At 38.5% G+C, this 24390-nt stretch overlaps 1 protein-coding gene across 1 annotated transcript in view; it reads right to left on the bottom strand.

Moving 5' to 3' along the window:
• Positions 1–24390, bottom strand: part of rpgrip1l (RPGRIP1 like) — a 56741-nt gene that overhangs the window by 26728 nt on the left and 5623 nt on the right. Inside the window, exons 5-15 of the mRNA XM_036535595.1 lie at positions 22732–22837; positions 22197–22340; positions 17824–17929; positions 14714–14860; positions 14268–14341; positions 12493–12632; positions 8645–8751; positions 8169–8219; positions 7077–7256; positions 3089–3206; positions 574–1026 (exon numbers count right to left, since the gene is read on the bottom strand). Coding sequence (XP_036391488.1) covers positions 574–1026; positions 3089–3206; positions 7077–7256; positions 8169–8219; positions 8645–8751; positions 12493–12632; positions 14268–14341; positions 14714–14860; positions 17824–17929; positions 22197–22340; positions 22732–22837 — 1626 coding nt within the window. The remainder of the gene's footprint in view (positions 1–573; positions 1027–3088; positions 3207–7076; positions 7257–8168; positions 8220–8644; positions 8752–12492; positions 12633–14267; positions 14342–14713; positions 14861–17823; positions 17930–22196; positions 22341–22731; positions 22838–24390) is intronic.

Consider the following 24390-nt stretch of genomic DNA (forward strand, 5'->3'; position numbering starts at 1 on the left):
CTCTACTGATAAATAATTAAATAACAGAAAAACAAACAAACAAATCACAACAGAGAAAAAAGGTGGAGGAAAATCCATATATTTCATAGAGGAGATGTTAATTAGAAATGAGCCATCACATTCAAGTGCTTTAGGGGAGGTAATGTAACAGCAATTTAATCACAAACTGTGACTGCCAGGTGCTCCAGGATCAACCCAATTACTTTACCATAAACAGTAAAATCATGATGCTGACACAGCGGTCATGTTAACTCCTGGTGGGCAAGGACTGCTTTAGGCATTACAAGGTAGCGAAAGAGAGGTGACTGAATCATAACTGTTGAGAAACCTATTGCTTAGCTCCTCCTGTCCACTGGACTCAGAATGTGTAAAGGGAAGATTTTTCATGTTGCACATGTAATTAAAAAAATACTAAAACAAATGTACGCCAAGAAAATTATCTGCTACTCAAATGAAAATTGCACTGGACATGATCTACGGTGTGATGGTATGATCTACTAGTAGCAGTGGTGTTACCCATTTCAAAATGGTAAAAGGTAAACTCTGAGGTCTCTCTCAGTGCCTGCCACTCACCAACTAGAGGTGACGTGCCAAAAACCTTGCCGTTGTGGTCCAGGATCTGGTGCAGCTGCAGCTGGCAGGCTGCCACTGTCTGGTAGTCCAGGCCATGGGCCAGCTGCAACTCAAGGGTTATGGTGCTGTTTTGGAGGTACTGTAGGAAGAAGTCATCCATGCGCACTGTGTACTGGGAGGTGAAGTTGTAGGCTGGCTTGGACCCTCGTACCACTGGGGTGGCTTGGAGCTCAAAGTCATAGAATGCATAAGTGCAGAAGGTGGAAGGCTCTGGGTCACCTATTGCCTCCAGAGCCACTGGGGCAAGGTTCGCCTGGAGGATATGAATCTCGAACAGGTTCTCGCCCCGCTCCAGGTGGACTGTCTCATCAAACTCGTCTGCCACATCCTGGTCGGTGATGTCAGCCTTGAAAATGTGGGCCTTGGTGCCATAGGCGATGTCTTTCAATTGGGCTATTTGAATGATGAGAAGCAAAAAAGACAAACAAGAATATTTGGCAGAGACAAAAGTCAGATGGTGTTACACACAGAGCCTGGGATTTATGAGGGATTATGGTTTCATATATGTGGCATGCTTGCAAGGTTAAGGCTCATAAAACATCTCCCAAAACTACATTCCAGGGCTGTGTGGTAAGTATGGACATGAGCAAAGTTAGAATAGCTCTTTATTAATTTATGGAAGCATATCAACACTAAGGGTACAGGTAAACAGCTACTTGGTAACAGCCCTGGAAGATGCTATGAATTTTGTTCACAATAAGGACTTGAAACCTGCTCGTAGATGCTAGTTACTGATTACATACATATTGCCCTTACACAATTCACAAAAGGATAAAAAGTGCATCCTGTAGGGTAAACACAACCTGCTGCGCATTTCAGAAGTTGCTATGGGCAAACTGGCAGTCAGTCTGAAAACACTGTACCTATTTGGCACAGTTGTGAAATGCAGAATATGCCACACTGAACCATATCACTGCCAATTTGTTTAATGTAAAAATTAGCAGCTAACCTATCTCAGCCACAGAGGATGTGAAAGCAGCTCAGACACATTGCTGTGTGATATCTCTTTACAAAGTTACAGCAGCAGGGAAAAGACACAAGGACTCTAAGGAAAATGTCTCATTATACAGGCAGCTTTTGATTATAATGTGCCCAGGGTAAGATTAGGGCTGGAAGCATTGGTCTAAGCCCTAAAATGTTCATGTTGGCACGTGTGAAACCAGCAACACGGGTACCAGATGTATTGTAAACTGATGACAGAAAGTGAAATGACTGGTTGGGGGCTCTACATTCCAGAACTGCGGCAGCCGACATGCAGACAGGCAGCCGTTAATGAGTCAAAAAGTCCTTTAAAAAAATTTAAAGCAAAATTACACCCATTTAAATCTGTCTTACACGTCACTCGAAAAAAAAAAAAAAACCTTATACCTCCAATTTATAGTGGAGGGAAAACCACAAAGACAAAAGTACTACATATGCTAGTTATTATGAAGATGCTCATTTTCCATTGATGAGAGCAACATGTAAATCATGAGGGGAATAAAATCTCTGCTGAATGTGTATTTACACAGTACTGCATACAAGCTTACAACAAAGAGAACTCTCTCCAGCTTAACATTGTGCCTTCCTGGTAAAACTATCTCGAAGGTTCTAGAAGCCCTTTTTATCTACTTCTCCACGATGCCAAATTTATTGTGATCTATTACCACATTAAAATACTTAACATTTCTGTAGCTTTCATTCAATGTAACAAAATGAATAATGGAAAAAAGAAAAATGATTTCAAACACAGATGACTCCAACCAATCATGTGGTGACTTGAACAAAATGTTGTGGTTAGTTGTGCCTTAGTTTGTGGGCATACGGCTCAGATTACAAGCCATTTAAATGTATTACGTTTGACACACTATGAGGACCAAAGGCCACCATGAATGTGAACTGGGGTGCATTGTAGGAAACAGCTGTCAGCAGGGGCCAGTGGGTAGTGGGTGGCAATGGTTCTCTTCTGCTCACCCACACTAGAATGCTTCCTTATAAATGCTGTTTTTGCCCAGTTGTTTTGATTCATTATTTACTGCTGTAAATGAAACCAAACTAAAAATAATGCTGTTTTAGACTGCAGTAAATGCTCTGAAAGCTCTTATTCATGGTTTCAAGCCTTGTAAGTAGTGTCAGAAGACATTTCACAGTTGCACACATACTGTGTTCTGTTTTGGCTATTACTGTCTCCTTACAATGGGGTTCATATATAAATTTGTCAGCCAACTGAAGGGATATAATAATGGGACATCTTAGGAGCAGTGAAATATGCCACTTAAAAGTGACATATGAAACAATAATTTATAAATGTATTTTGCACTGATAAAATTAAAAAGGCCAATGTCAGTATAAACAAGTCTTTCATGTTCTCTCAGGACTATTTTAGTTTTAAAGCGTTTTTGCAGGGGCATGGGGGTGGGTCGGTGGGCGAATGAGAAAAATAACCTTCTAAATGGGTATCTGGTTTTTGATATACCTTCCAGTTTTCTGATTCTTGCCGCTCTCATGTCGAGCAGCTGGGCGAGGCTCTCCAGTTTCAGCTCATATTCTTGCTTAATGTCTTCCATCTTGCGGGTCACAGCTTCCACCTCTGTCTGAAAGTCAGGAATAAAGGGATTAAGGATATAACACCTGCGTCCTTGGCGCCCCATTGCCCCCAATCACTGAATATCCTACACTATATGCCATTGAACAACACAAAATGGAAAGTATTGAAAACAACAACAAAGAAAGGTGAGCTGTCTGTTCTACAGCATAAAGTTAGGTGTGAGTGCAGTGGTGACTCATTCGAGGATTCACAGGTAACAAGAATAACATTAATGCAGCTCAAAAGTACAGATGGGGTGAAATCAGGTAATATGTCAAAGCAAATCTGACTTTGGTACAATATATCATAAGCACATGTGCGAGCCAAACCGCTGTTTTCCGTCCGTCCTCTTAAACAATCAGCCATCAGACACATACTACTGCCAACACGTGCGGACAAATACAAAAGACATGTTCTGAAATGTTTGATCATGCAGTTCAGACCGTAAGATGGCCTGACCCTTCTTTGAGTTGGACCTTGTTGTATAACTTCACAGAAATTTCTCCCTCCCACTGAGTTTAAAGGAAAAACGTACAGGACTTGTTCTGTTTTCCACATCTGGAGGTGAACTTGAGCTGAGAGCATACAGTTATTGTAAAGGGCTATGGTTTCTCTTCTGCATTTCTTTGATTTTTTACCATAAATTGCATGTAGCTGTGTCCCTGAATATAACTGTCCTGTTCAAGCTCATGTAATAATGCAGTAGCCTGGCCAGGACATAATCATGAACTAAAAGTTTCTTTTGTATGGTTTTCACATTAATAATATTACATAGGCATGCATAGTCTGTGCTGTAACTACAAGGGACCTTTTTCCTTCCCCTCTATCTTTTTTAACAATTAGTATCCAGGCAACAAAACAAATATTTCATGTATCAGAGGACTTAGGGAAAAAAAACAGCTTTAAAACCCTACATGGTACAGTGACTTTAAATGCATAAAGAGTACAGATGTTCTCTCTGAAAGGTTCATTTGAAATTGGTGAATGTGTTACTTTGATGTGTCAGTGCATTAGTATTAACTTTAAAGAAGAGGAACAGTCTATTGGGCAGGGCCTTATTTTACTTGAATGTTCTACTTTTGCAAATAGTCTTAATCTCTCAATGCTACAAAGTGTGGGATGTTACAGAATAGTACATAAGCAAGAGACAATATTAAATCAGGTATATTAGCCTACATGTTCACTGAGAGCATATCAAATTACTTAAAAATAGAAGTAGAAAATGAAAGTACTAGAGAAAAAACAGTAAAAGTAGAAGAGAAAAAAGATGAACAGTAAAAACTGTCATAGAGGTAAAACAACTGGACTCAACCAGAAACAAGAAATAAAAGATTACTATACAAAAACAGTACAAGTATGTAGCCAATTACATATTTCGTTTAAGCATGGAAAATTATAATTGGTCATTTTCTCTCTTAACGGTACCTTTAAAATGGTTAGCATATGTTCTTTCCTGTCTGAAATCTGACTATGTCATGTGCAACTGAAACATACCCGCAACATGCGTGGATGGGTCAACAACAGACAAATTGTACGGACTGTCAATATGAGGGGAATGGGCACATTTTACTAAATTGTGGCGACTGTAGCCAAAATACTGTAGGATATGAATGCCAAGCAGGTGACGAGACTCTGTAGAACCCTTGACTCTGAACCAGTAAATGCGCATAGAGTTTCCCTCCAGGATATTTGTTATTTTTGCATGTATTCATTCAACATTTTATTCTACTGAGTCAGAGTAGCACCCTTGCAAAGCCTTCTCTTGGTCTTATCTGATGACTACAAAAAGATGGTCACTCAAAAGGATGGATCACTGCACCTGCTTATCTTGTCATTGTTATTCTCTGCTTTATCTTGATCTGTAGTGTGTTGGATGTGTTGTGTTGCATATTCTAATTTGTACGGTTCTCTAATTATGTATTATACTGTATGTTTTTTCTTTTACCTTGCTGCAATGAAGGCCACAATCAAGTCATGACAGTACATGTGAACTGGCTCTCAATGGACTCTACCTGGTACAATAAATATTCAATAAGAAATAAACAAAAATAAAAGATAAAACATTCCTTTCCTGCTAATTCTGTTTTGAGTTTATTGGCCCCTTCACCCGATAATAGTGCTTGTGACTCTAGGCAGAGTGAGACAAAATGATCTTGTACCTGATTCCAATCTGACTACCTGCCTCTCAGAACCGATAACTAGGCTTCATATCTGAAACTGAGACGCTGAGAGTATAGTATGTATTTGCTTTAATGTGTGATGGAAGCGCTTTTAAGCCCATCCATTTGTCAATGTGGCATTCATGGCATTCATTTGATCAATCAGGCACGTGGCACCATGTGGCAGCTGCCTCAGTGTGTAAGAACATGTCCTGTGGTTTAAGCTGGTTTAATGCATGACGAATGTGGCATCAGTGGCTTCTCAGCTTAAAGTTGTTCTTGGCAGTTTGTTTAGACAATTTGCTACAACTGGAGGCTGGTGCTGTTTATCCAATGATTCAATAAAAAAGTGCATTTGGTTTATAGAAATATAAACAGAATCCAAATGATCTTTATATTTGCAAAGCTCTTGGCAAGAGAAACCCATGAAACAAAACAACATATTTAATTTCATTTTTCTGTCTTGGCTGTTTTGCAAAATTCAACTCAGATACTCAACAGCTGACAGCCAGAGCGAATGGATGCACGTATAAGAGTATGAAACAAACACTCCCACGTCTACCCTTTTGTCGATAATTCTCAATATAATGAATACTCTCCCATGCTGTACAAAAAATGATGATGTTAATAATGGGACTGATAGAAAAATGGGCACAACTGATGAGTCTTTCTCACAAGAAAACATGTATTTATTACAACTCCAGTCAAATCTTTCTATTTAAAGAAAAGCTCTACGAGTTGTTCAAAGAAAATAATAATATAAGATATTAAAAAAATAGACCATTCATACGTTGCTATACGGAAAGCTGGAGTCCCTCAGGGTACCATTATATTAGACATCTCTACATATGGATGTGCTATATTATGGACAATGTCCCTTTAATGTTCTTGTCAGCAAGAGAACAGCTGGAGAGAAGATAAAATGCTTAACCACAATTTGAGAGTTTAAGTATTAATACAAAACTAACCATATGTCAGATAATTACTTTCTGGTTAATGTACTTTTGAAATCCTCAATTTCTTTTTTCTTTCAAATAATCATAAATGGACTGGGATATGAAGAGTGCTGTCCAATTTCAGATTCTACTTAGAAAGAGGGCTCTTTATGCCCACAGCTAAGCACGTAAATCTAGCACTTGACTGAGAGAGTAATATAATCTATAGTAATATAAAAAAAAACACAAAGTTGTAAAATGTAGAAACTTCAACTGAATATTTTGTTTTTTACTGAAGTGTGTTTAAGTTATCATCTGTTGCCACCTCAACCAGAGTTCAATCCTAATTTAAGACAAAAAATATGAGGAAAAAAATGAGTCCTAACAGAATTACCCAAAAGGTGCACTAGTGTGTAAAGAGAGCAAATACTCCATACTCAAACCCTTGTACTGTTCAAGTATCCAGAAAATTTAATTACTTGCCATAAAATATTAAACATACCCAGATGAAGTGGGAAGAAATTTTAGTAGATTTTAAGGTTTGAGGTTATTTACACATGATAATTGAGCCTTTTTATTGAATCCCAGACAATGTATATTGAACAAGACCACTATTAATACTCTTTTCAACTGCATGATTATGGACACTGGGGTTTCCATTGTTTGATTAGTAAGAAATCTTAATTAGTAAACAGGTCAGTTGATGTCAATGATAAAGTTGAGGTGCAGGGCCACAGTGACCAGAGGAAACCTGATGGGGGGGGTCAGAGTGCAGTTCTGTACCTGATAGTCTTTGTTGATCTTGTGCTGAATGATCAGCATGTTCCGGGTCTTTTCCAGCTCCTGGACAGTCTCTACCTGTGTGGCCTGCAGCTCCCGCAAGGAGCGCTCCAGGTCGCGCTGCACCTCCTCATCTACTTTGTTGAGGAAGCCCAGCTCCTCTTTTTTCTGGGTATTGCGAACCTGTGGGTAAGAACATTTCTTAGCCTTACAGTGAGCTAATGAAGGAAATCTTCATTATAACATACAGTACAGTCGTTTAAGTAAAAGAGGTTAAAAAAATCAAAAGAAAGTCAATCTGAACAATAAAATAAATATTACTAATATGATTCAGAGCCTTGAATTTGCCTCCATATACCAACAACAGGACGATGTGCAAAGCACTGCCATCCGCAGAACCAAGACATGTTCTATAATCGTCCATTAGATGGCTGACTTGCACAACAAACACTGGTTGCCAGAAATATGGTTTGGGGTCTAGTTCAACTAGAGGCAACAGCATATTTCTTCATAACAACATCAGATCGGAGCAGTACTTGACATCTGAAAGGTCAGGAAGAGGTCAGTTGCTACCACAGAAAGAGGACTCCAAAAGTCAAGAGGCACCCAATATAACAGAAATATTTCTGCAACACTTGTATTCACTGTGTCTTTGACAATGATGACATCTGTACATTACTTACATTAACAGGTTTTACAGTGCCCATGTAAACAACACCCTAGTTCACATTAATTCAGCTATTCACACTAATGGTTCCCATAGTCTGTTGCATTCTGTCTCTAACAGATTATTACTATTGCAAAGACAGAAGAAAGTATACCAAACACAGGTTTAGGGTAATTCACTTTGGTGGTAATAATGAAATATGTACAGAGCCAAAATAAATTTCATCTCTCCACCCTTCCTCTCTCCCCTGTGCTTTCATCATATTAATAAGCTGACATTTGCACATGTATGAGCAGTCAGCATTAGCCATTTAAGAGCACACAAATGAATTGGCCACTTGAAATGGCAGTTGGTGTATTTAGGGCAGTGCTGGGGTCATTCAGATAATAAAACTACTGCACAGGCTCCAATTGGGGAAAGGGAATTACCTTTATAAGCATCAATGCTTCACTGAGTTCGGCCACATCAATATCGCTCTCCTGAAATTAAAAACAATCAATAAAATGAAGGAGTTGTAATGTGGAAAATGAATTCAGGAGATATACCAAAAATAACATGGATTTGCTCTAAACACGCTGCTCTACTTGGTATGTCATGAATAAGTAAACGTTGACTGTACTCTTTGCATTTTCTGTCTTTCCTACTGCTTTTGCTTTTAAGATGCATATTGTATCATGCATAAAACATTGGCAAATACTCTTTTCAACACAGTAAAAGAGCAATGAATGATTAAAGAAGCAGTGACACACATGCACAAAAATACAAACAAAAAAGATAAAATAAAAATAAATAAGTACATTGATCTAGATATGTCCTTGGTAGAATACGAAAGCCTATGATAAGATGTATGTTTTTCACTGTGCAGTACTAGTACATAAATCTTTGTTCCTTTACTCTAGTTTACCTTGGTGAAGAACTTCATGCGATCTTTTATTTCATCCAGTTGCTGCTTCTGCTCCAGAAAACGGAGCTGTAAATCTTGATTCTGCTGCGATAAGTTTTCATTTAGCTCTGAAACGATAACATCAATTACGTTATGCTTGTATTTACTGCCAGTGCGCAGGGGCTATGTGTAATTAGCTTATTGCTTTTATGTGATTTAATGTGATGAAATGCCCAGGAGCAGTTTTGGAGCTGCCTGAAAGAACAGGGAAATATTCAAAGTCCTGATTTCAGCCCATCAAAGTTGGCCATTTGAGGGAAATGTGAATGATGGCCAGAACGAGAGCATCGTTCCAGTGAGTAGAGACAGTCTGTCAGGCTGCAGGATCCGTGTCAGTGGGTGTCTTGTCTTCGAAGGGAAGACCACCCTGAGTGGAGCCCACAGCGTTATCGGCTGTCTCCAAACCTTATTAGTCCCAGAGCCCTTTTGACATGTACGGATAATTAACTCTTGCCCAGCCCCGTTCTCATGCTACCTGATACCTGCTGATAACACAGCTTTAAGGCCACACAATCATGACAAAGCCATTCAACAAACCCTATCCCCTTTAAGACTGTCTGCCTTTGAATTTTGGCCACCCAGATTTATAGTAGTACTGCACTTGGGCCTTGCTCAAAATATTTTCCATAAAATTTTTTGGATAATATAATGACTAATAATCAGACATTTATCTCAAGTCACTTTGCGGTATAAGCATTCCATCGTACTGCCTCAGCTAGATCATGTGGCACTCCTACATGAACACTCTAATACAAAAGACAGGGATAAAAGAGATAGAAGTTGCTATTCAGAATTGACTGTACAACAGTACATAAGTGTGCCCTTTCAAGAAAATCTAGAATAAAAGAAAAAATAAGGAGACACACTGTGAGCATGTCAAGTATATTCATTTAAAGCACAACGATTTACACTTACTTCATGGTGGTAATTCCATGGAGAAAACACAATGTTAAACTTTGCGTCTGGTGCCAGATATACAAAAATGTTTCTGGACCCCATTTTTGAGGTTTTTTTTTAACAGCATGAGGCCTTGAACTTGGAAAATCTGTTATAATTTAACATAATAATAGAATTTTAAAGAACTGATGCCTACATTAACCTACTGCTAACTATGACATTAGCTTGCTAGCTTACCAGTTGTGAAATGGCAAGTGGTAAACAGCACTGAATATTAAAAATATGTTAATATATTAATTGAGTAAGGGTTAAGTCGTAAATAAGTAATAACTACCAAGGCAAGTCACTAACTAGTTACAATTCTAGACAGCCATGTGATCTAGCTACCCCAGAAGAAAGTTTAACTTTTTAATACTGGCTCCCACAAATACTGCATATCCATGAGAACCTGGAAACACTTCCACTGGAAAGCACAATCTGAATGTGGGCATCTGGTTTTAAAATCTGAGTGCTGTCATTTATTTTAGAAATCTTTATAACAAGAGATTCTTTGTAATATCTTTATCATCTTTGTAATAATCTTCATAACAAAACATTGTTTTTGCAAATTTTATATGTCAGGATTAAGGAATCTTGTTTAGTCAAATTTTGTCCAAAATATCGATCAGTATCGTTCTGTAACGAAATGTGAACCTTGCATCATGTATCAAGCTGAACTGTGAGCTGAGTATATTACTGCACCCCTATTAGCTAGTAAAGATGCATAAATTAACAGTAAGTATTATGCAACAAAGTAATGTTAATTTGCTAGCCATTCTATAAGCATTACTCACATACACTAACATATACACACATGCACACGCATATCAACACATGGAGAGATGGAGACCTTTTTTCCAAGGAAACTTAATCATCACACATCACCCTGGTTAGTTTTCCAATATCCTTAATCCTGAATATCCTCAATAATGTACGCTGTGAATAGCTGAGTCTCCTTTGTTGAAATTATTTTTCAAATTTTTTATTTTTAAATTTATTTTAACTTTAAATCAAGCACTGATTTGCAGAAGAAGTTTTGTTTGTTTGCATCACTTTTGCTTACATAGTCATGAAGTAAGAGCATTTTGGTTTGAAGGCAAACCCTTTCTTTCAGAGTTTTTTTTTCATTAAAATTCTTACATTTTGCAATTCTGACAGTTGCAAGCATTCTTGTAGATGAGCATGTGTAGTTTGCAGCATGTCTCATTAACAAGTAAGCTACCTAGCTAGACATGAACAAAACAATCTTCACACAAAACAAACAAACACAGCTAAGCACAAAGATCTATATTATAATGAAGCTGGCAGGCCATTTATAAAACAGACATATTTGTGTTTAATTGCAATTTTGCTCTTATTGACACTAACAGGTCTTTGCTAAATTTGAACCCTTTTGATTTCATTTCCCCTGATTATGGTGCCATTATTAATCATCTGCTAACATAACATACAGTATGATGACAAGTGCAAACACAGATGTGACATCAGGATTGTGCTACAACTGGTGCCATCCTCTATTTTTACTTGACAGAGCCTCTCTATAGATTCTTTTAGGAGTGATATCTAATCTCAAGCGTTTTAGATCGTATTATTTTGCTGATAGATTATAGTTACCCACTGGGAAGCTGTGAAAGAAAAGTAATTTACCACTGGAGGTACCATGTAAGACAGAGGCTTCAAAAGTCAGTGTGGTCATACAAAACAGACAACTTTTGCAAAGATGAATGATATTTGTGCCTGATATGCCTATAAATGTACAGATCTGATTTGGGTATGTACCAAAAAATATTGTAGGAACTAAAATGGGGCTATGGAGTGAAATAATGTACTGACAACTTACTTAAAATATGATTTATATAACTTAACAATCACATGATCCTGTCATCTCTGTAAAAAGCCTATCCTTTCTAGCCAGAATTAGCCAGTGTACTGAGACAAAGATAGACTGGATGAGCAAATCTACAGGGCAGTCAGAAACTCAGACATTTAGAATCCAGCCACCTGAGTGACAGAGACCAAGATAGCAGGCTCCATGTAAGACTGCCCAACTCTCTGCGTAATTTGTGGGTTGAGACTGGGACAACCAACAAGCTTAGTCATGTCACAGGTGCCACGAATACTCAAAACCTGTAATTTCTGTTTTTCTTAAACACAGACTTGACAAGTCGGCTTAGCCCATTTTGTGTAATTTTCTGTACTGGGCCCAAGTGGGTAATAGCAATTTATTTGACATTTATGGTAACCAAGCCTCGATTCAGTTTCTCCTGGTACGGTGCTTGCTCGACCACAGGCCCCTGACTGTTGATATAGGCTGAAGGCACTGTAGTTCTGAAGCTCTGTAATTGTCCGGCAAGCATAGGAATTGGTTGTTTTTTCCTGATCACACCACAGCCAAAAAAATCAGACTATGAAGTGTAGAACCTACCTCCACATGTTGTAATGAAATCCTGGTTTTAAATATTTTGATCAATGCACTTGGTCATATCAAGCATATAAAAGCCTCCTGCTGTTTTGTTGTTTACCAGCTCAATCATCTGACTCAAGTTAGCCAAACTGATGGCTTCTGCGTTCGCCAAGTGTTTTGAAAGTAAAGGGTCAAGAATGCAAATTTGGCAATGGTAGTCAGTAAAGAACTTGCAATACATGCCCATCCTGGCCATGACCATGTAGATTTGCATTATACAATTTGTACAGCTTATATAATACCATATATAAACTCCACATGATAATGTGAAGTTTAAGTCATAAATATAGATAAATATCATGACTGGGACTAATATGGCTCCTTTCTTCATTTATACCTATATCACTTATCTATGAAAGAAGAATAAAGGGTGTCTATCCTATGTGACAGGAGAGTCAGCAGTGTATACCTCGTTCTGCCTTGATCTTGTCCAGAATCTCATTCTTGTCAGTGAGATCTGACTTGAGCGCCACCTCCAGCTGGGCAATCTGCAGTTTCAGCTGCTGTTCCCTGGTCTTCCACTTCTGCTCCTGGGTCACATCGAAGGCACTGGGGGGGGGGGGGGGGGGTGATGGGGGGGGTGATGGGGATGTGTGAATAAAAACACAAGTAATGAGAAAACATGTGGCATGTGACTATTGGAAGTCATCAACAACTGAAAATAATAATTACAGAAAAGAAAAAAAAATCTGCAAGCTTTTCGTGTCTCGCAGACCGCTGTCATCATGTCTTAGGAATTAGGCAAACATATGCCGGTCTGCTGCTGTTGAAACCAAGGCGCCTTGCTCAGGGTGCGGTTTGGGAACATGAAAGATTTTGTGGGATGAGCAGGAGGGCTGGCCTTAATTTGAATCTTCATAGCCAGAGATCCTGGCAGCACACTCCGATTGTGGGACGGGGAGAGGAATTTGGTTACATATTCCAGTGGGGAGTACAGTTCCAAACAAACCCAAGCAACAGGCTGCTGACAAAACCATTCTTTCCGCATACAAACGGCTCCTATGGCGTGTGGGGCAGGCCCCCTCCTGAACCCTGGGGAAGCTGTGGGATCATGTAGGGAGGGGGAATGGGAGTCATAGCTGAGTTAGCCTCTCCTGCACCATGGTACAGAGCCCAAAATCACAGAAACTGTCAGGCTGGCAGCATTATTCCACATTTGGCTAAGGGACTTAGCAAACAAAGCAGTCTTTGTCTATTAGTATTGCAGCTGATTAGAGCTATTCAATTTGATATCTATCATCGAGACATTACTCTCCGGTCAGCTCTAGAAGACTGGGATGAATAATGAGAGAGGATATAATAATCCCTTTGCAAGTGCTTTACAGGAGTTAGGCAGAACACATGGATTTTTTATCTTTCAATAATTGGACACCTATTGCAATTTAATTCCAAAATAAAAACATTAACATTTTCAAGAATTCCAAGGACCAATTATCACCACCTTAAGTATTTCTCTCTTTTAGAGCTTTTTTCTTTACATATCTGGAGCTCTATCTGGATGCATTGATAGACAACAGAATACAATACCACCACAACACCATCCCTCTGTAAGGCCCTTATTTTGGATTTATGAGTAGTTTCGACAGTGATGAGACAACAATTGACTCTATATCAAAAAGAGAAGTGTATCCCTCCACTTTCTCACTTCTCTTTTTAGTATAATAATACAGTTCAAATTGATTTATATAAACACACACACACAGAAACATGACAACCACACCACAATGAATATATGAACACAGCTAAATATGATATATCTTTGCCTACTCTTCAAAGGTTAACAGTGTTATTAGCTGAATCACAAAAGGCCTGTATTTACTGAGGGCAGGAAATCACTACTGAAGTTTTATTTCTTTATTGAATTAATTTTCTGTAATATCAGCAAGTATACACTTTCTTTGCAACACAATTCCTAAAAAATACTATATACACTAAACTTGAGTTAAGTCAATACAGTGACTGCAAATGGAAATGGCATTATGGAATTTGGTTTTCTGCACTGTGGCTGTCATGCTACTATAATTGTATTTCGTGATAAATTGTCCTTAAGTTTATTTTAGGGAATAAAGTTGCACTGCTTTCTTCTTGGGATGCTTTGGAATACAATGAGCACTACAGTGACATGACATCATAATATGACCCTACAAGCTGTTCAGAGGGAACTCCACAGTCCTGGTCCCTTACCTATTGAAAAGCTTATCACAGTTCTCTTTAAGAAGATCCTTCTCCTTCTCCAAATCATGGATGCGCTCCTGCAGCTAAGAAGAAAGAAGATCTCATTACAGTTAACACCACATGCATGAGGAATTTCAAAACAATGCATTGCAGACACAAATTCTTCATCTGTTGTGTTGCAACCACTCCCAAACTGTCAACAGGAGAGTGTATCTGCTTCTAAAGAGACACTGTGTTTTCTGGTTTTCATTCTGGTGCTTGTAGAACTGAAAGCATAAATGGAGTCATAATTAGACTTTTCTCATTACTTTCAGCTATTTAGCAGATGGGAGCATGCCAAACAAGAGTTCTGGGAGGTAAACCAGATCTAGGTTGGAAGTGGAAAGCAGAAGATACAGAGAGTCAGTGATCTGGGACTGGATCCCACTTCTCATGGCTGTCTGGGGGTTGGCTACCTCCTCTGCTCTGCGCTGTGCCAGAGAGCTGGCCTGAAGCTGTTTCTCCAGACCCAGGCTCCGAAGACGCTCTTCTTTCAGCTGGATGCTCAGCTCATCCACTTTGGCCATGAGGGCATCATGGCTGGCCTTCAGCGTCTTCTGACTCTACAAAACAATTACAAACAAATCTCAAAACATCCAGCAACACACACCAATAACACATCAAAATGCTAATGTAACAATTTACAACGCCACCAAGTGTGGCAAGTTCCCTCAGGGCAGCAGTCAATACACTAGACACAGACGAAATATTATGGCCATAATTTTCGATCAGCAGGAAGGGCAGTTTGTATTTACTCTCAACTTTGATGTGATTGCTTTACACAGTGCTCACATCTGACAAGGCATCATCTTTTAAAAATGCCTTTTTTTATAGTGACCTTTAAAAACATATGCTCCACAAACCCCTAGATACCTTTAAATATGTTAGATGAAATTACTGTTGGCACAAGCACTTCTCTTGGAATTCAGATAGGGAATCATTTTGTGAAAAAAAATCTATATTCATAAGGGGAAGCAAGTCTACAACTGTACAGAATTTTTAGATCAGTCATCATGCATCGTGTCAGTCCTCAGTGACATGTAAAAATAAGTCTCAGGGGAAGGGAGTGCCCCTGATACATAGCAGCCAACCAGCAAGAGGTGGTATTGATTAAAAGACTGTGTGATCAGCTTGAGGAACACACACACACACACACACACACAGTGGTGAGCCAAGCAACAGAGCTGCTCTGGGTGGGACTGGCAAGCCCAGCATCACTACTGAGAAGTGACCTAAATGTACATCTGGAGACCAGATCAAATGTGCTGGCTGCAAAAGAAGCAGTTGGTTACTGGTGAGCTGTGACATGTGGCAGGCAGAAAGAAATGCCGTCCACAGATATGTGTCTGAGTAGCCGCGTGCCACAGAGACGGTGATCCTCTGCCACAGAACATGTTTCATTTGTTTAGGTATGGTAAATAGCACTCACTGGCTTGCATTTCTGCCCCCGAATCACTGTTTATTATGGCACAACACAGGCATCCTTGTAGCACCACTACTGTCATTGCTGACATTACGCAGTCTTTACCCATAATACAGCTGACACATCTAAATAATATAAAAATCTATGCAGAGAATGACCAACACAAACACTCAAATACTGTCAGTGAGGAACAGTCAGCATGGATAGGAAAAATACCAGTATTAGGTTTATAAGCAGCTAAACGAATGGAACAACATCTACAAGAGAAGCTGAAGAGGCATGTTTGCGTGCATTAAATGGAAGCAAACCATTATTTAAATGAATGTGTCATTTTGAGGTTTTTGACGGCCACATTGTTTCATAAGAACATAAGAACATATTATGACGAGAGCAAGTCATTCGGCCCAACTAAGCCTGCCATTACAATTAAAGAGTATCCAAAACTGCATCAAGTCTGGACTTGAGCACAGCAAGGGTCTCTGTGTCAACTACATGACCTGGCAACCTATTCCATGTTCTATTCCTATTCCATGTTTCTCCTGGCTCTAAAAGACTGATTGCAGGGGATATTACAGACACTGCACATGGAATGTGTGTCAAAAATATATCTGTATTGCTTTTGAAATGCAACATAATTTTAACAAGACATGTCTAGATAGTTACAAAAGATACTTATTTCATCTACAGCTGGAAAACCATTGATGGAAGGAACTATCCTTTAGCCTTTAGTAGTTTTCTGAAAATAGTGTGTGTAATAATGAAAAGATGAGTAATTCCCAATGAGACAAAAAAATATCACTCTTTATCCAGTGATTACCTTGCCTAATTGTTGGAATACTGTGCATCTGACTGAATATGTGTACCAATTGAGTAAATAGCCCAGAATACATATGCAAGTCTGTTTCTACTTAAATATATGCATGTATAGCAATTTTACTCTGTAATTTCATATACGCAATTAAAATATCCTGAGCTGTTCTGAAAGCACGTAATTTACTGGAAAAACACTTTAAATCAAGCGTTCTCTTCACTGACAGACTTGTGTCTCCAATTGGAATTTATGAATCAAAACCAGTCTGCTATCTTCATGTTGTTTTTCCACACAATCACATGTTTCATCTACCATTGCTGACTAAATACCATTCTGTAGGAAACAAACAAACAAAAAAAGAACTAAATTACAGTCTTATGTATTTATGGGTTTATATTTAAAAATAACTGCTTCTCTTGCACTTTTAAATTTCCTTGATTTATGAAGCCCTGGTTGGGATCAGAGGCAGAGAGGTCAGGGAGGGTCAGACATTTTACCACACTACAAATCTTCCATGATCATGCTCATCAACACTTTACAAGAGGGGGCTGTTACACGAATCTGCTCTGTGGATTCTTTGTAGATAGAAAAAAAAAATATAGTCAGGCAATATGTCTTTAACAATACTATTTCAATTATCTAGTTAAAACTGTTGTAAAAATACTTGGATTAAACTGTGAGTGTCTTCTGTAATTACCCTTTCTTTTAAAGGCTCTCAAGAACCACTAGAAAGCAGAATAAATGGTACATGTTTAAAGGGAATTTAATAGCCCTATTATATAAATAATACTGAGATTAAACACTGTTGTAGGTGCTGCTTTCTCTTTAGAAAAAAATGTAATATAGCATTTGCATTTCAATTAGGGAGCAATTTGTTATGCCATAGGATCTGAAGTATAACACCTCCTATAAGCTTAATCACTTGGTTAAGAAGACCCGGAAGGGGTGCTTTTCAAAGACCCTGCTGTATCCATTAGCTATGGGTTGTGAGTGCTGAGGCCTCTGGTTATGCAGGTGAGCGACTTCTATGAAATTTTCTGTATGTGATGTGAAAAGGGAGAAAGGGGAGGGATGATGGTATTTGTCTTAGACAGTCACTGAGGACTTCAGGAAATTAATGGGATTTCTTCAATGCCCCTGGTAACAATTCCCTTTCTTGCAACTGTAGACAGAATTTCTTCAAAGATAACCAATAGTGTAACACTGAGGAACAACATAATCTGTAGATCACAATGTACAATGAGAGAAACACAAATGTCTGAGGTGTGGCAGTTGTTTGTGTCAGACCCTACCTCTTGGAGCTGGAGGAATCGGCCCTCCAACACGGTAAATGCATTTCCTTTCTCAGCCAGCTGTTTCTGCAATTTGATCATCTCTACGTTGTCCTTGATGGTTAACCTAAGGAACACAATGACACATCAGGAGAAAATACAAGTTTTCTCAGAGTTCAGACAAGCCAAAACAATGTTATTTTAAAATTTGGTTTGTGAAGATAAAAAAAGGGCAGACATGTTGTACTGGTGCTGTTGTCCCCACAACCTTTCACTGGAAATCTACAAACCTTTTTTGAAAAGGTGTTGTGACATTTTACAGAAGATCCAAAATAAAAAAAATTGCACAAAAAAGTAATTATTTAAAACACAATATGTGTTAACCATGCTGAAATTTTTCACTACTATGACTGGATGACAGAAAGTCACAATTTAAGGAAAACAGAAAAAAATCAAGGGGGACAAGACGGTTTAAACCATTATGAAGTATGTGATGAAAAAATCCACAAGAAGAAAAAAAGTAATCTGCATGCAGTTCAGACAGCGGACTTCCAAAACACACACATCTGTGTACCAGCTGAGCATTGACTGGTTCCATTTTTATGCCTTCAGATATCAAAGACCAAAGGGTGCTTTGGCACTGCCCGGGTAGTTGTCCATTTACAAAAGACAAATAAGCGCATACCCTGGGATACTGTCCAAAAGCAGTCTTTTGACACAATGTTGAAATGGGAACTTGGCTCTCCAACATGTTATCTACATACATTTAAAAAATGTGGTGAGCTTAGACAAGCACTGTCAAGATGCTTGTTTTTGGAGCACTAACGCAGTCACACATTTTTTTATTAATCTGGTCCAGCACTCCAGCATGAAACATTAGTATTTGTGAAACCACTTGATGGCTTCAATACCTTTTTGGACTACTTTTCTCTGAAAGCAGGCAGTGGGGGAGCATTAGCATGCAAGGTGTGTGATATTTGTCATATGCATTTTAAGAAGGGGGTCAAGCTCTCTGCCTGAGGTGGTGATACTGTTGTAAATATTTTAGCTCAACTGCAGTATTATGGCACTGTCTGACTGACCATGAACAAGTATTAATGGGTTGAATTTTACTTCTTGCAGAGATTCTCAGCTGTCCTGCTGGACAGACCTTGCTTTAATGCAGCACTATAGATTAGCATTATAGGCCAAACTCATACTATGACCTGAGTGATTTATGATTTTATGTTTTCTGAGATGTTGCATACTATAATTTATGAAATAAGTGGAGAGGAAATAAAGCAGTATTGCCTCAATTGCTCTTGGAAATTATCTGAACTATTCCTGACCCATTTTGAGGGCATGAGTCTGTTAAAATACATTTTTGAGGTCTTGAGATTTTGTCAGAGCTGGGAAGAAAAAACAACCAGCAAATCAAAAGAACAATGAACAAGGAAAGCAATGTCATCTTTTACAAATTATTATTTGTATAGAGACAGAAACCAATTTGTATCATAGACATTTTGAAGATATTGCGGTTTCAATATGGCACAAGAACTTATTGTTTTCAATTTAAGGCATCACAGGGAAAGAATTTACTAAAGACGAAACCCCCTGCCCCACTGTCACTGATTGTCACTTCCATAGTGAGATGAGATTGATTCATACTGAATTTTCTGACTTATATTCTCTCACTCACACAAACAGCAACAGAAACTCAATACTTTTCCCTCCTTTCTTTGGTGATGAAAGTTATATTATCTAATGACACACCATTGGAAATAATGCTAGTTTTCAAAGTAGCATCATCTCACTATCAAAATGCTTACAAAGATTTTTCTCTTAGTCTACTTTGTGATAACAAAGAAACCATATAAAACTTCCATATAACCATATAAAAAGATTCACTAAGATATATTCCATTTTAAATCATCTTTTTCATTATCTTCATTATGTTTTTTTTTTTGTTCCTGAGATGGTGGAATGCAACAAATCATCATTTCAGTCAACAGAACTCAGTGACAAACATCCATGATCACTATCATGGTCAGAGTGCCATTTATTTGACAAAAAAGGAATCTTAATTTCGATGCACTGGAAATTCTAGACATGCTTCTATTAATTGAGGTCAGCACCAAAATCTATTTTTTTGTCAAAAATTGCCTCCAACTTGCTTCCCACTTATTATTCCCAATATTATACAGGTAATATATGTTATATATGTTTATATATATATATATATATGTGTTCGTGTGAAATGACAGATATATTTAACTGACTAAGCATTGTAGAAACCACATTAAATCACCGCCAAGTCTTTCAACCACGGCAACAGGAATGCAGAAAGACAAGGTTTGGGCTATTACATCAAAGTGGAATTGTGTCATCTTGATACCAGACAAAGGGCCCAATCAGTTAAGCACATGCTATAAGGGATTTGAAATCAGTGATCATGACCGATTGTTCCAGTACTTGCAGGCTCAGCTGTTGGAACACTGCTTGCTGAAAACCCTACTAAATTTTCAGACAGAAGGAATGAAAATATATTGATATATGCGATATTCCCCTTACACTAGAAACAGTTTGAAGACATCAAGTGCATTTAATGGGTTAAAGTGTGACTTTTTTTGTAAGACTCACAGAAAACCTTTAAAAATTAAAATCATGTTGGAGATGCTTTTCTTACTAAAGTTCTCAAGCAATAAACTGGTTTATACCAGCTTTGTGCTCTCTGTAACGTTTTTGGGTTTGACTCAATAAAACTAAACACAATAACAGTGTAACAGAAGAGCAGTGCCTGAGTTTCCTGTATTCAGTATGTCAACTCTTCCTATTATGCTATCACGCTCTAAAAATGACTAATGACAGCTCATTTATAGACTTAAAGATAGAAATGCATGTCAATGAGAGGCTCTTATTTGACTGTTGATGTTCTTATACAAATGGGCCACTGACAGACTCAAAGGAGCTGATATCACCCACTCTCATACTCAAAGAGTCAACCGGTCTCATGTCCACAACTGTTAATGAGTCAGTGGATTGGCAACTTCACAAAAGTAATCATTTCTGAAGTTTAAATATTTCCCTTTAATCTTCCCAATTGCCAAAAGTACTCCAGCTCCAAGAGAGATTTCATAACTACCTAGGGAAGGGACATCAAAAGGCCTGGTAGGGCAGTGCCACTGAACCAGTGGCGCACTGGGGGGCCAGTGGAGCACCATGCCCACAGCCATTTCAAAGGATGGCTTTATGCTGTGCACTCCTCTCAAACTCGTGACTACAGGGGGCCCACAGCAATTTCCAGGTTTTGTATTACTAAAACATTATTCTCCACTGTGTACTTCCTTAGTTTCGCCCCCCATGCACCACTGCGTTTCATCAGAGGCCAAGTCCCCCCACGTCCATACCATTTCGCCTCAACTGGTCTAGTCGACTCAAGTATCACACAGTTTCTATCACCTCTGAGCGTGATATACTATTCACTTTCGCTACCCTGCTGTGGAGAACACAAGAGATTCTGTTGTATCTCCTGAACAATTGAGGCTGATATTGTCATCAACCTACACCGCCTTTGAAAAGTGAACATGTGTTCACTTACCATGTGTTACACATGAGAGTATTCTTCTCCACTTGATTTAATTTCTAACTTAACTTTCAGAAACAATGGCCAATGAGCAAAAACCTGCTTAAATTAACTTGGGGGAAAGCATGCAGAAATCACTATTAAAGACCAGAAATGCCCCTATAAAAACTGCTAATGTAAAACACTCAACTTTAAAATTTTTATACTGAATATTTACAAATCACAAATTGCTTTTAAAGCTATTGTTCATTTCTCTCCTTTGAACTTTCATCTATTAATAATATGCCCTGGGGATGTGTAGAGCGATAATGTGAAAATCAGACACTATTAACACTGCCGAAGTATAAACTGGGTTAAAGGTCACTGTGATCTACAGGCATATGCATCCAAATATTGCCCTCTGTAAAACGCTTATTTTTACAAATAAGGCAGTGAAAATTGTTAGGTAAACACATGCCACTCTAAAATGCTACCAGGAATGGAATGACATGTTCCATAGTCAAACCTAGATTAATGGAAAACAGACATGCACTGTTATTTTTACTATTATTTTCATAATTATGCATCCTACTTACTTAGTGACAGAAAAGGTATAGAATAGGTATACTTGTAGTGAGTATGTAGGACAGAACTGTGGACCTAACTGCAATGAGGGTATAGGGTAGAGACAGAGGGAAGTATAGGGCAGAGAGAGTGGCATCTGTAGGGAGGGTGTAGGGCAGGAACACAGTGAACACAGCGAGTTTGTAGGGCAGAGACACAAGTGAACAGAGTGAGGGTGTAGGGCAGACACTGCTGCCAAACACTCTGTTAAGTCATGATAGGGAGTTACCTCTGTCCACTGGCCTGTTGCTCTCTAAGTTGTAGCAACAGTTCCTCACACTCCCCCTCCTTCCTTTTCAGCTGTTCCTGCAGCATGTCTACTGCTCTGTCCATATCCTCCATGTGTCTCCTCTGTGACTCGATCACATTCTCCCTGTCGACAAAAAGGCAAAATGCACATTCTGGGGCTTTTCAAACTATTTCAGACCAACAGTCATAATATTAAACTGGCAATGGATGTTGGGATGACATGTGATTTGTTTTAATCCAAAATCAATTTAATTTTACCATGCTAATCCTGCTGAAATATAAAGTAAACATCATTTGATTTCAGTCATATATCTCAATCACCTCTGCCTCTGCTGTCTAAAGCCCGTCAGTGATTTAACTTCAAAGCAGGTGTGACCACCTCCACTTAGGTCAACGTGTAATATTCATTGAAGTCAAAAACTAATAACAGCAATTCAAATCGATCATTGTGGGTCTTCTCTTATGTTAGTGGAAATAGTAGTGAAAAGTGGAAATTAGTGGTTTGGGGTTCATACAGGTTGCGTATCTCTGCTCTGGCATCGTCCAGAAGGCTATGTCCATATCGAGGAAGCAGCGACTGGGGAGGCCTGGCACCAGAATCCACCTCCATGTTCCTTGTCCCTGGGCAAGAACAACAAAACCCAATCCTAAAGGATTCTTCCGATTCTGATTCTTAAGATAGACCATTTTCATAAAAAATGTTAAAATACAGGCATTTCAGAGTTAGCAAGCCTTTTAGAAGATTTTTAAGAAATGAATCCATGTATGTATGCCCAGCTGTATTTTTAAAGCTTCTTACTTAAAAAAATCACCATACAATGGAAAGTGATATGCTTTAATCATTATTACAGATTTATTATTTAATCATTATTATAGAAAAACACATTTTCCCAATTTGGCATCAGACTAGAAGGCACAATAATCTGCCTCACTGTCTTTGTGTTCCATTTTAATTTTACATTTTACATTTACATGTATTCACTTGGCAGACGCTTTTATCCAAAGTGACTTACATAGGTTACCGTTCTTTACAATGTTATCCATTTATACAGCTGGATATTTACTGAGGCAATTGTGGGTTAAGTACCTTGCCCAAGGGTACAGCAGCAGTGCCCCGGCGGGGATCGAACTGGCAACCTTTCGGTTACGAGTCCTGCTCTTTAACTACTATGCTACACTGCAAAGCACCACAACCTGACAATTGCATGTCCAAAAGCATCAGCTGAGTATATATAGATCTCTGCAATAAAGAAAGGCCAAATTAAAGCTTTTTCGGCATCAGTAGTGTGATAAGACACCTGAGTCTGTTCTGTTCCTTCTCCTCTTCTAACATCCTTCTTCCCTGGCTGAGGGTTCATTCAGATATGTGAGCACAAGGCAGAAAAGAATTCAGGATATGCTTCTGCATTTGTTTAAGAAACCTTTTAGCTTGTGTGCGAGATCCTAACAGAGGCCCTTTTGTACTTCAAGCCTCCGCTTAAATGGATTTCCTATAAAACTGTTCAGTGATCACGGTATTTAAATCGCAGCAATAGCATGATGCCTCCCTCTCAGAGGGCTTGGAAATCATCCCAGTTGCAGAGGTAAACCACATCTTTAACAAGGGCTGCACGCTCACTCTGTTCGCAGACCATGTATTTTTCTTGTGGTGGTGTGTGATCATTTAAGTAAGCTTAATTGTAATGTATTAAATGGTGGATAGTCTTAGGAATCATTATATGGGACCCTGCTCATGCTTTCAATCTTGGTCATCAACAGGTTACATCGACATCAATGGGACTAAAGGAAAATTGTAAAGTTTCTGTTTGCTATGAATTATCCCTACAAAGTGAAAACAACAATATTTACATCAAAAAGTTTAGAAAGTACATTTTCAGTTTGCAAAATGATTAAGAAATCACTGGTTTGTGTATTGTGCCTCACTTGTAAGTCGCTTTGGATAAAAAGCATCTGCCAAATGAATAAATGTAAAAGTAATGGTTTACAAGGTACCTACAGTGGTGCTACATCAAACCCAGTGAAAGTTTGGTTTGACAAATAATACATTTAAAAATTAGCCCCTCTTCCCAGGGGCTTTATTTTCAAATGATTATTGACTTTTCCATAAAACAATATTTCTTTCAAGCTTCGGGGGTGTAGAAGTTAAGTGACATGTGTAAGGCTAACTACTGATT

Source organism: Megalops cyprinoides, chromosome 8, assembly GCF_013368585.1.
Source record: "Megalops cyprinoides isolate fMegCyp1 chromosome 8, fMegCyp1.pri, whole genome shotgun sequence".
Taxonomy (NCBI): Eukaryota; Metazoa; Chordata; class Actinopteri; order Elopiformes; family Megalopidae; genus Megalops; species Megalops cyprinoides.